Source organism: Mustela erminea, chromosome 5 (genome assembly GCF_009829155.1).
Source record: "Mustela erminea isolate mMusErm1 chromosome 5, mMusErm1.Pri, whole genome shotgun sequence".
Lineage (NCBI taxonomy): Eukaryota > Metazoa > Chordata > Mammalia > Carnivora > Mustelidae > Mustela > Mustela erminea.
Window position 1 is genome coordinate 45,546,115 of NC_045618.1, and position 12,538 is coordinate 45,558,652.

General features: G+C 40.2%; 2 protein-coding genes across 13 annotated transcripts in view; one reads left to right on the forward strand and one right to left on the reverse strand.

The window, feature by feature from the left end:
- CSNK1G1 (casein kinase 1 gamma 1) overlaps positions 1 to 12,538 on the reverse strand; it is a 202,834-nt gene that overhangs the window by 126,379 nt on the left and 63,917 nt on the right. For 2 of the 12 annotated variants that reach the window (XM_032342838.1, XM_032342839.1), the window contains exon 2: positions 7,380 to 7,428. The exons of the other annotated variants lie outside the window; for them this stretch is intronic. The gene's annotated coding sequence lies outside the window, so the exon portion shown is untranslated. The remainder of the gene's footprint in view (positions 1 to 7,379; positions 7,429 to 12,538) is intronic. 12 annotated transcript variants of the gene reach the window in all.
- Positions 10,546 to 12,060, forward strand: LOC116590689 (telomere length and silencing protein 1 homolog). Its single transcript, XM_032342850.1, has one exon. It carries the CDS (start codon positions 10,598 to 10,600, stop codon positions 11,465 to 11,467), a length of 870 nt encoding a protein of 289 aa, XP_032198741.1. The 5' UTR covers positions 10,546 to 10,597; the 3' UTR covers positions 11,468 to 12,060.

A 12,538-nucleotide genomic window follows, 5' to 3' on the forward strand; every position in this document is an offset into this window, starting at 1 on the left:
GCAGCTTTTAAAGAATGAGAGTAGATCTTTCAGGGAGACTGAGAGCAGAGCTTTTTAATCTGCTCCCTCTGCATTGAGCCCTCAGGGCTATAGTCAGTTAAAAACTGTTTGTTATAGTCCTGTGGGACTCATAAACACAAGCCCTGCAGCCACCAGAGCCAGGCAACCATGCGGGTGCAATCCCAGGCAACAGCCACAAAAGCCCGGGTACCAGATGAGACTGTACAGATTTATTCTAAGGAGACACACTGGTGACATGCAGTAGGCCAGAAGGAGAGTCCCGCATCAGGCTCCTTGCTCAGTGGGGAGACCACTTCTCCTTTGCCCCACTCCCCCACTCATCTCCCTTTCTCTCTGTCTCTCAAAAATAAATAAATAAAATCTTAGAAAGAAAGAAAGAAAAGGCAAAAGAACCAGAATAGCCAACACATATTTCAAAGAGAAGAACAAAGTCGGAGGACTACACTACTCAACTTTAAGACTCACTATAAAGCTACCGTAATCAAGACAGTGTGATACAGGTGAAAGAATACACAAATAGATCAATGGAACAAACAGAAGGCCCAAAAATAGGCCCACACAAATATAATCAAACTGATCTTTGGCAAAGGAGCAAAGGCAATACAGTGGAGGATTATCTCTTCTAAAAATGGTGCTGGAAAAAATGGATACTACACGCAAAAAAGTGAATCTAAACACAGACCTCACACCTATCACAAAAATTAACTCAAAATGAAGGATAGCTCTAAATGGGAAACACAAAACTATAAAACTACTAGAAGGTATAATAGAGAAAAACTAAGTGACCTTGGGTTTGGCAATAATTTCTCAGATCCACCACCTAAAGTGCAACCCATGAAAGAAAAATTGGTAAGCTGGATTTAATTAAAATTAAAAACTTCAAAAATTAAAAAATAAAAAATAATTTAAAAAATTAAATTAAAAACTTCTGCACTGCAAAAGTCATTGTTAAAAGAATGAAAAGACAAGCTACAGACTTGGGGAAATATTCACAAAACAAATACCTGAAAAAGGACTCTTAACCCAAAATTTAAAGAAAAAATAAATAAATATATAAATAAAAATAAATAAAAATGAGCAAACGGGGGCACCTGGCTGGCTGGCTCAGTTGGTAGAGCATGTGACTCTTGATCTCAGGGTTCTGGGTTCAAGCCCCACATTTGGTGTAGAACTTAATTTAAAAAAAGAAAAAGAGGGGCACCTGGGTGGCTCAGTGGGTTAAGGCCTCTGCCTTCAGCTCAGGTCATGATCCCAGAGTCCTGGGATAGAGCCCCACATCGGGCTCTCTGCTCAGCAGGGAGCCTGCTTCCTCCTCTCTCTGCCTGCCTCTGCCTGCTTGTGATTTCTGTCAAATAAATAAATAAAATCTTTAAAAAAAAAAAAAAAAAAAGAAAGAAAGAAAGAAAGAAAATGGGCAAAGAATCTGAACAAACACCTCACAAAGACATACAGATCACAAAAATGAAAAGATGCTCAACATCATACGCCATTATGACATTGCAAATTCAAATAAGGTACCAACCACTACACTATTAGAACGGAAAGTACAAAATACTGTCAACACCAAATGCTGGTGAGGATATGGAGCAACAAGAACTCTCATTCATTGTTGGTTGGAATGCAAAATGGTACAGCTACAGTGGGAGGCAGTTTGGCAGCTTCTTACAAAGCTAAACATATTTTTACCATATGATCCAGCAGTCCTTGGTACTTATTCAAAAGAACTGACAACTTAAAGGCCATACAAAAACCTTCACATAATGTTTATAGCAGCTAAACATAGTAAATGTTTTTATCTGAAATCGCCAAAAAGTAGAACCATTCAAGATATCTTTCAATAAATGAATGGATAAACTATGATACAGCCATGCAAAGGAATATTATTCAGCAATAAAAATAAATGAAGTATTAAGCCATGAAAAGAAATAGAGGAGCCTTCAAAGAACACTCACTAAGTGAAGGAAGCCAATCTGAAAATATTATATACTATATGATTCCAAGTATGACATTCTGGAAAAGGAAAAAATACGGAGGTAGTAAAAAGAACAGTAATTGCTACATATTCAGGGAGACAAAGGGAGAAAGGGATGAAAAGACAGAGTGGATTTTTGGAGCAATGAAACTAATCTATAAAATACTGTAATGGTAGATACATATAATTATGTGCTTGTCAAAACCCATAAAACAGGGGCACCTGGGTGGCTCAGTGGGTTAAGCCGCTGCCTTCAGCTCAGGTCATGATCTCAGGGTCCTGGGATCGAGCCCCGCATCGGGCTCTCTGCTCAGCGGGGAGCCTGCTTCCTCCTCTCTCTCTGCCTGCCTCTCTGCTTGCTTGTCTCTCTCTCTGTCAAATAAATAAATAAAATCTTTAAAAAAAAAAAACCATAAAACATATAAGACAAGGATTGGATTCTAATGTAAACTATGGGCTTTAGTTAATAATAATACGGTCAACCCCTGAATAGCACAGGTCTACTTATAAAGGATTGTTTTTTATAAATACAGTATAATGTTATAAACATATTATCTCTTCCTTATAATTTTAATATTTTCTTTTCTCTAGCTTACTTTAAGAATACAGTATATAATACATACAACACACAAATCTGTGTTGACTATGTTATTAGTGAGGCTCCTTGTCAACAACAGACTAGCAGTAGTTTTTGAGAAGTCAAGAGTTATAAGTAGATTCTCAGCTGTACTGGAGAGCTGGCATCCCTAACCCCCACACTAATCAAAGGTCAACTATAATTTTAAATAAGCATGCATTATTTTAGTTATTTTTTAAAAATCATTAGATAAAAATTCTCTCAATTTTCTAACACAAACCAGCAGAAACATGTCTGCAAAGTTATCTATCTTTACATTACCTTCTTCCTATCTCATACAGAATAGGCGGTCTTCTCACCCAAGGCAAGTAACTTATAAACTTTACTATATCATCTCTCTCACCTGTACCTTTATTCTCTTCCTCTCTCCTGATCCCCTACAATGAGCACCAAACATGTTCAAAACAGTCCCATTAAAAATACAAGACACAACACCCATACCTTGATCATTATCTCTGGTCCAGCTACCATCCTCTCTCCCATGGGCCCTTCACAACCAAACTGAAGAGTTGTCCTCACTCATAGTTTCTATTTCCTTATTACTGAACACTGTGTAATAGGGTTTTTAATCCCATCCCCCCAAACCATGTTTCCCCAGGTAAACCGCACCCTTGAGGTTAAATCTGAGGAACACCGTTCAGTCCTTATCTTTTTCATCCCCTCACACTGGTGGGTGGCCTTTTGCTCTTATTTTAAACAATTTTTTCCCCTTTGAGTTCATGCTGTCACTCTCTTCTGTCTTTCTGTATCTCTGACTGATCCTTTTTTTTTTTTTTAAAGGTAGGCTCCTGGGCTTGGGGCTGAGAACACAAGACTTGAACTCACTACCCTGAGATCAAGACCTGAACTGAGATGAAGACCTGAGCTGAGATCAAGAGTCAGACCCTCAACCCCATGAACCACCCAGGTGCCCTAACTGCTCCTTTACTCAGCCTGTCCTTAAATGGTTTCATTTCCTCTGAATACTGGGTCAAACCTCTCTTCTCACTCAATACAACTTCATGGATTCCAGTCACGCATGCATTCAACATAAATGTATTAAGCATTTATTACGTAAAAGATACTGTTCCCAGGCACTGATCCATTATTCTAAGCATCCGTATCATATGTTCATTAACATGCTGATACATCCTAATTTACATTTCCAGCCCTTCTCCAGAGGTTGAGATCTATATGGTCATAAGTATACTTAATTTTTCTACCTAAACATAAAAAATGCCGATACTTCAAACTGAACAGTTTAAAATGAACTCATCTCTTGGCTCCCATTTCTCCCACCACCCTCTCCTCCCCAAGAAAATTTGAAACCTTCTTTCTTCTCTTCGATCTCATCTCAAAGCACAATACTACTAACCATCGACCTCATGACCTAAACAAGAGACAAAAGAACTGTCAGTTTTAACTCTTAACACTCAAATCTAGAAGTTTTCTCCATGTTGATTTAGTACCACTGTGGCAAAGAAACAATCCTCCCAGAGGGATGGAACACAATCTCACAACTGATCTCCTTGCTCCCAGTTTCCCCTCTCAACTAGTGAGTCTCCACAGCAATTTGCACACCACTGCAGCCTAAGGGAACTTTCTTAAAAGGCTGGCCTGATATGTTATCTTCCAACTCAAACTTTCAATGGCTTCTCAATAGCCTTAGAGAAAAGGTAAAATCTCTTAAGTGGCTTAAAGTCCTTCCTGATCTGGCACTTCCTAACCTCTCCAGCTTCATTTCACTTCAATACTTCCCTTGCAGTGAATGTTAATGAACACCAAACTTAGCTCATTTCTTCTCAAAGACCCTCAGCCTGGACTCCTTAAGTTAACTTATGCTCCTTTGTAGCCTTTACCCTAAATGTCCCTTTCTCTGGAAAACCTTTCCTGACTCAATTCTGTGTTACGTGTCCCTCGCATGTACTCTTTCAGTAGGGCATTTGTTAAGACGGTGAAACTACTCTGTATGATACTATAATGGTGGATATATGTCATTATACATTTTTCTGAAACCACAGAACGTACAACACCTCGAGTGAACCCTAATGTAAACCAGAAGCTTTGGGTGATTATGATTTGTCAATGTAGGCTCATCAATTATAACAAATGTATCGATAGGTGGGAGGTATTGATAATGGGGGAGCTATGCATGTTTGGGGGATATATGAATGGTAAATCTCTATATCTTTTTCTTTAATTTTACTGTGAACCTAAAACTGCTCTAAAAAATGAAGTCTTAAAAAAAGCAGACATAGACACGTTTGTTTATACACATCTTAAAATATTATTTCTACATAAAAGAACTTTAAGGGATTAATAGCCATTACTGAAGGAGTCCGCATAATTTCTAGGTGTTGAAAAGGAAAAGCACTTATATCTATTCGAAGTGGAATTCTTGGGAGGCGCCTGGGTGGCTCAGTGGGTTAAAGCCTCTGCCTGCCGTTCGGATCATGATCCCAGGGTTCTGGGATCGAGCCGAGCCCCGTATTGGGCTCTCTGCTCGGTTGGGAGCCTGCTTCCCTTCCTCTCTCTGCTTGCCTCTCTGCCTACTTGTGATCTCTGTCAAATAAATAAATAAACTGTTTAAAAACAAACAAACAAGCAAACAAAGTGGAATTTTGGGGAAGCCTGGGTGGCTCAGTCCGTTAAGCCTCTGTCTTCATCTCAGGTCATGATCCCATATGGGGCTCCTTGCTCAGGAGGGAGCCTGCTCCTCCCTGTCCCTGCCACTACCCCTGCTAGTGCTCTTTCTCTCCCTGTCAAATAAATAAAATCTTAAAAAACAAAGAACAACAACAACAACAAAAAACCACCAAAAAAACAAAGTGGAGTTCTTAATTCAACCAACAAACATGTAATGAGTGCGTAAAACTAAGATAGTCACCAGGGATATAATGGTGACATGAACATATATGTAGTTCCTGTGCTCATAGAACTTACAGTTCTAAGAGGTGGCATCACAATCAATCACAGGAATAAAAGAAATACAAAGAAAACAAAGATCTGCTGAAATAAAGATTATGAGGAAGTCAAAAGAGAGAGTTTTAGATAGAGGGAGATTAAAGCCATTATTAGAAGCCACACTTAAACAGTGTCCTCAAGGATGAGAAGGAGACAACCTTATCAAGAGCTCGAACAGGGACGCCTGGGTGGCTCAGTTGGTTGGACGACTGCCTTTGGCTCAGGACATGATCCCGGAGTACCGGGATTGAGTCCCACATCGGGCTCCCAGCTCCATGGGGAGTCGCTTCTCCCTCTGACCTTCTCCTCACTCATGCTCTCTCTGTCTCTCTCTCAAATAAATAAATAAAATCTTAAAAAAAAAAAAAAAAAAGAGCTAGGAACAGAGTCTCCAGAGAAAGGAACAGCCCATAAAAAAAGACTTGGTGGAAGAAGACCAACAAGTTCTCAAGGTGAAGGCACAGCAGGAATCCATCATTCAGGACTTTTATAGATCACTGATACAGCAAGAAGAAGCCATTTAAACATTTAAAGCAGTGGAAGGACATTTATATATGAAGGGATTTAGGGCTTACAAAAGACATTTACATTTATTTTTATTTTATATTTAAACTTAAATCAGTTAACATGTGCTGCATTATTAGTTTCAGGGGTGGAATTTAGTGATTCATCAGTTGCATAGAATACCCAGTGCTCATTCCATCAAGTGCCCTCCTTAATGCCCATCACCCAATTACCCACCTCCCCTCCAGCAACTCTCAGATTCCTATAGTTAACAGTCTCTTATGGTTTGTCTCCCTTTGTTTTCATCTTATTTTATATTTCCTTCCCTTCCCCTATATTCATGTTTTGGTTCTTAAATTCTACCTACGAGTGAAATTATACAGTATTTGTCTTTCTCTGACTAACCTATTTCACTTAGCATAATACCATCTAGTTCCACCCACGTCATTGCAAATGACAAGATTTTTGATGGCTGAATAATATTCCCCTGTGTGTGTGTGTGTGTGTGTGTGTAGAAGAATATGTATATACACACACATCTTCTTTATCCATTCATCTGTTGATGGACATCTGAGCTCTACATATTTTGGCGACTGTGGACATTGCTGCTTATAAACAGTGGCGTGTATGTGCCCTTTCAAATCACTGTTTGCATCCTTTGGATAAATAGCTAGCAGTACAACTGCTAGGTGGTAGGGTAATTCTATTTTTTTTTTTTTTAAGATTTTATTTATTTATCAGAGAGAGGTGGGGGAGAGAGCGAGCACAGGCAGACAGAATGGCAGGCAGAGGCAGAGGGAGAAGCAGGCTCCCTGCTGAGCAAGGAGCCCGATGTGGGACTAGATCCCAGGACGCTGGGATCATGACCTGAGCCGAAGGCAGCTGCTTAACCAACTGAGCCACCCGGGCGTCCCAGGGTAATTCTATTTTTAACTTTTTGAGGAATTTCATACTCTTTTCCAGAACAGCTGCACCAGTCTGCACTCCCACCTACAGTGTAAGAGGGTTCCCCTTTCTCCACATCCTCACCAACATCTGTTGTTTTGTGACTTGTTAACTTTAGCCATTCTCACCGATGGTGGTTTTGATTTGTATCTGCCAAGTGATATTTACATTTAACTTTGGGTGCTATGTGATCTCTTCAGTGAAAGGAACTTAGACTTACCTGCCCTGATAAAAGCCAATTATTCCTTGTCATAGATGAGGAAACTGAAGCTCAGAGGGTTATATTCACTAACTAAGTCACAGTCAAACCGGCTGGGTTTGACTCTGCTCTCTTTGACCCTGCACTCACTTACTCACCCATTCAGCCCCACTGAATCGAAAGTGCACTGGCTTCACAACTGTCCTCCTGAAACAATAAAAAAATAAAAGTGTGTGGTGTTTTTTATATGTGTCCACAATTTTTTTTTTTTAAACTAGGAAGCCAGCCTAATTCTTCCTCCCTTGAACAACTTAAAATTCCTTCTATTTCCCACACCGATGCTCTTCATCACTTGAACACTATATTTATGGCCCCTTTTTGTGGCAGAATTTCTCCCTGGGATCTCATTTGCATTTTTTAATTGAAGCTTTATTGAGATATAATTTATATACCATATAACTCATCTAAAGCACATTTCTGTTTTAAAAATAATTTGGGGGGGGTGTGCCTGGGTGTCTCAGTGAGTGAAGCCTCTGCTTTCAGCTCAGGTCATGGTCTCAGGGTCCTGGGATGGAGCCCCGCATCAGGCTCTCTGCTCAGCAGGGAGCCTACTTCCTCCTCTCTCTCTGACTGCCTCTGTGCCTACTTGTGAACTCTCTTGTGTCAAATTTTTTTTAATAAATAAATAAATAAACAAATAAAATAAAATTGGGGGGCGCCTGGCTGGCTCAGTTGGTGGAATATGCAACTCTTGATCTCAGGTTTGTGAGTTCAAGCCCCATGTTGGGTGTAGGGACTACTAAAAATAAAATCTTTAAAACTAATAATTAATAAATAAAACAAAATAAATTTTGAACTTGGGAGATATCAAATTTAGCCCACAATCAGTACAACTGACTTTTCTTGAGCTCAGTCACCTGGGAAATACTTAGAGCTTCCTTAGTTGGCTCATTGCTTTCACCAACCTACTAGGAATGGTAAGGGACCTAGGCCTAAAGGAACTATCCTGTCATATACTGAGAAAAGGAGACTGTACCTCCTGCTTTTGGCTTCATCTCTAAATCTTGTTCATAATAAATTTGGTAAGGACTGTGAAAAGTAAAAGCAGTTACATCTATTTAAAGCGGAATTCTTGGGATGCCTAGGTGTCTCAGTCAGTTAAGCGTCCGCCTTCAGCTCAGGTCATAATCCCAGAGTGCTGGGATCAAGCTCCACATTGGGCTCCCTGCTCAGCAGGGAGCCTGCTTCTCCCTCTGCCCCTCCTCGTGCTCTCTTGCTCTCTCTCAAATAAATAAATAATATCTTTTTTTTTCTTTCTTTTTTTTTTAAAAGATTTTATTTATTTATTTGACAGAGAACACAAGTAGGCAGAGAGGCAGGCAGAGAGAGAGGAGGAAGCAGGCTCCCCGCTGAGCAGAGAGCCCGATGCGGGACTCGATCCCAGGACCCTGAGATCATGACCTGAGCCGAAGGCAGCGGCTTAACCCACTGAGCCACCCAGGCGCCCAATAAATAATATCTTAAAAACGAAATTTGGTAATGACTTCTTCATATAGAAGCCAACTGTGATATTGAAAGGTTTAACCAGAGAGGAGCAAAAATACGCATTTATATAAATATTTTAATAAATATTATAAATAAATTATATATAGTTTATCACTTCGCTGTTGTGGCCTCAAAATACATGTACCTAACCTTCTCTTTCCTATGACATATTAGTATGGCTTTTCAAACTTTATATGGTTCTGACAATAATGCATGGTCCTTCTGGAAAGAATAGTTACAACTGAATTTCTTTCAATCTGGTTCAAAGTATATTATTCCTGAAAGGCATTCCTTGAAACCTGCAGCATAAATTGGGCATTATCTCTGTTTTCATCACCCTGATAAAAATTTTCTTCACTACTTTTGTCTTTACTGTTGTTATTGTTGTTAATTCATTATACTCTATTCTTTCAGTAAGGAGAGTTAAAGCTGAAGGTTTAATGGGTATAAACCTATAGTTATAACATCTTCTTTCCTGGAGAATTATTTACTTTGAACGAATCTTCAAATTTACTGTGAAGCTGGATAAAATCTGGATTTATCCAGATTGTCATCCATTAGGACTCTGAGCTGCCTGACTTCTTGTTACTTCATAAACTTTATCACATTATATATTATATATATACTTCTCAAATTATATATACTTTTCTCGAATTTTATATATATATACTACTTCTCAAAACTACATATACTTTTCTTTTTTAAGATTTTATTTATTTATTTGACAGAGAGAGATCACAAGTAGGCAGAGCAGCAGGCAGAGAGAGAGGGGGAAGCAGGCTCCCTGGGATCATGACCTGAGCTGAAGGCAGAGGCTTTAACCCACTAGCCACCCAGGCTCCCCTCAAATTATATATACTTTTCAAGTATTACTAGAATGTATCTAATCTCTATGGATAAAAATGTGACATCTGATAATATTCAAAAGAAATATACCACCTTTTTTTCCCCAAATACGTTTTGAGTAAGCACTTTTAGAAAAAACTGGCGTGATTACTTGAAGAAAGCAGGACTTATTTGGATGTTAAATTATTGGAAGTTTTTCTCAAAGTTATCTTAATTTCTCATGCTAATCTTCTTTTATTTAAGTTACAGACATAAAATGTAACACCCTTCCCTAGAATGAATTAAAATCATAAAAGGATAATACTCCTAGTCTAAAAGGTTTAAAACAGAACAAAACTGAATGATGGCCTAAACACACCAAGGCTTTTTATCATTTTCAAGATGATTCCATTAAAAAGGCATGCATCAAGAAACAAACTCACTGATGCAAAGGCTGCAATGCTCAGAAGAACCAGATATCAAACATAAGGACTCATGACCATTTCAAAGGCATATGGTGGTAAAGTGAAGAGCGGGCATCCCATCTAAAGCACAGCTATGTCTCAGTCCCTGTTGACGTCTACCATGTAAGAATACAGACCCAATGCTGCCAGCACTGATTTTTCAGGAGTTGTTATTAGTCACTGAAATGTCAATAAAATCTCCCCAATTTCAGAGGCGTGTGGGGGAGCTCAGTTGATAAAGCATCTGACTTCAGTTCAGGTCATGATTTCAGGGTCCTGGGATCAAGCTCCCAACCCCCCACCCCCATGGAGCTCCTGCATCCAGTCCCGTGCTTACCCCTCAGGCTCCCTGTTTAGCAGGGAGTCTGCTTGTTCCTTTCCTTCTGCCCCTCCCACCACCCCTGCTCTCTTTCAAATATATAAATAAAATCTTTAATATCTCCCTATTTTTATATGTTGGCAATTAATTTTTAAAAATTTTAGATATCCATCCCGGCCACGGTACGGGGGCTAGGCGGCGGGACAGCGGGGCCGGGCCGACCATGCCGGTCACCGGCAAGAGTTTCCGCCGGCGTCGGGCAGACTCAGAGTCGGAGGAAGATGAGCAGGACTCAGAGGAGGTTGGATTAAAACTAGAAGAGACCCGCGAGGTGCAGAACTTGAGGAAGAGGCCCAACGGGGTGAGTGCTGTGGCCCTGCTGGTGGGAGAAAAGGTACAAGAAGAGACCACCCTAGTGGATGATCCCTTCCAGATGAAGACAGGCGGTATGGTGGACATGAAGAAACTGAAGGAAAGAGGCAAAGATAAGATCAGTGAGGAGGAAGATCTCCACCTGGGAACATCCTTTTCTGCAGAAACCAACCGAAGGGACGAGGACGCTGACATGATGAAGTACACTGAGACAGAGCTGAAAAAGAGGAAGGGGATTGTGGAACACAAGGAACAGAAAGTCAAGCCGAAGAATGCAGAGGACTGTCTTTACGAACTTCCAGAAAACATCCGCGTTTCCTCAGCAAAGAAGACCGAAGAGATGCTTTCCAACCAGATGCTCAGTGGCATCCCCGAGGTGGACCTTGGCATCGATGCTAAAATAAAAAACATCATTTCCACGGAGGATGCCAAGGCCCGTCTGCTGGCAGAGCAGCAGAACAAGAAGAAAGACAGCGAGACATCTTTTGTGCCCACGAACATGGCTGTGAATTACGTGCAGCACAACCGATTTTATCACGAGGAGCTCAATGCCCCCAGACGGAGAAACAAAGAAGAGCCCAAAGCCCGGCCCTTGAGAGTGGGGGACACGGAGAAGCCAGAGCCCGAGCGATCCCCTCCTAACCGCAAACGGCCCGCTAATGAGAAGGCCACTGACGACTATCACTATGAGAAGTTCAAGAAGATGAACAGACGGTACTAAGGGTGTTGAAAGGGAAATGTGCGGACTGGGATGTAAATAGCGCCGTGCCTTCCATTCCCCAACGCCCCCACCACGCCACACCCCCGGCAGCAAAAAGGCTTCCTGGACAGCAGTTTGCTCATTTGCTAGCAGACTGGTCCCCAAACAGACCCTCTTAGCCCTGCTGCTTACCTGCTGGATTTTTCAGGCACCGCATTTATAACCTTTTGAAACAAAACAATGTGTAGTTTCCCTATTTGTGGGCAAACTCTATTCTTGTGAGCGTTGTTAAGTCTCGTTTGTAAATATGTTGACTTTCTCTTAATATTGGCTCTGGGTCAGGAGGAAACAGCTGTGTTCAGAGTGAGATAAAACCCTTTAGATTGTGCTGTTCATTATTATATATGCAATCGTGTCTTCTACTTTCCAATATCTGGAGTTCAGAAATGCATCCTTCACTGTTTATGCTGGATCTAGCTGACAGCAGAAAATCCTAGGATGGGGTCAAAGGGACACTGGCATTTTCTGACTTTTACAAAGTTACCTATTCCTTTTCAATAAGAAAGAAAAAATTTATATCATTTTCAGCACTTGAGTATTAAATATGAAACAAATAAAAAAAAAAAAATTTTAGATATCCGAAACACCCATTTGCAACCTCTCATCTAAAGCTGTTCAAGTGAAATACAGCTTTGAAAGTCTTTAGCATAAATAATCTATGTTGCCAAAAAAAAGGATGGGTACTCAAAGAACAAAAGTATCCTGTTTAAACTAAAAAGTACCTATTCACTCTAGAAAAAAAAAAAAAAAATCTTATGAAAAGTGGAAGTCTGACATAATGATAACACTTTCTACCAAATAGTTCAGAATATCATGGCTAGTGCTATTAACTAGATCGATTTAATTCATTTGTTTCTTATTCAAGGGAATATTTACATTTCTTTTTTTTTTTTTTTAAAGATTTTATTTATTTATTTGACAGAGAGAGATCACAGTAGACAGAGAGGCAGGCAGAGAGAGAGAGAGAGAGAGGGAAGCAGGCTCCAGGCGAGCAGAGAGCCCGATATGGGACTCGATCCCAGGACCCTGAGA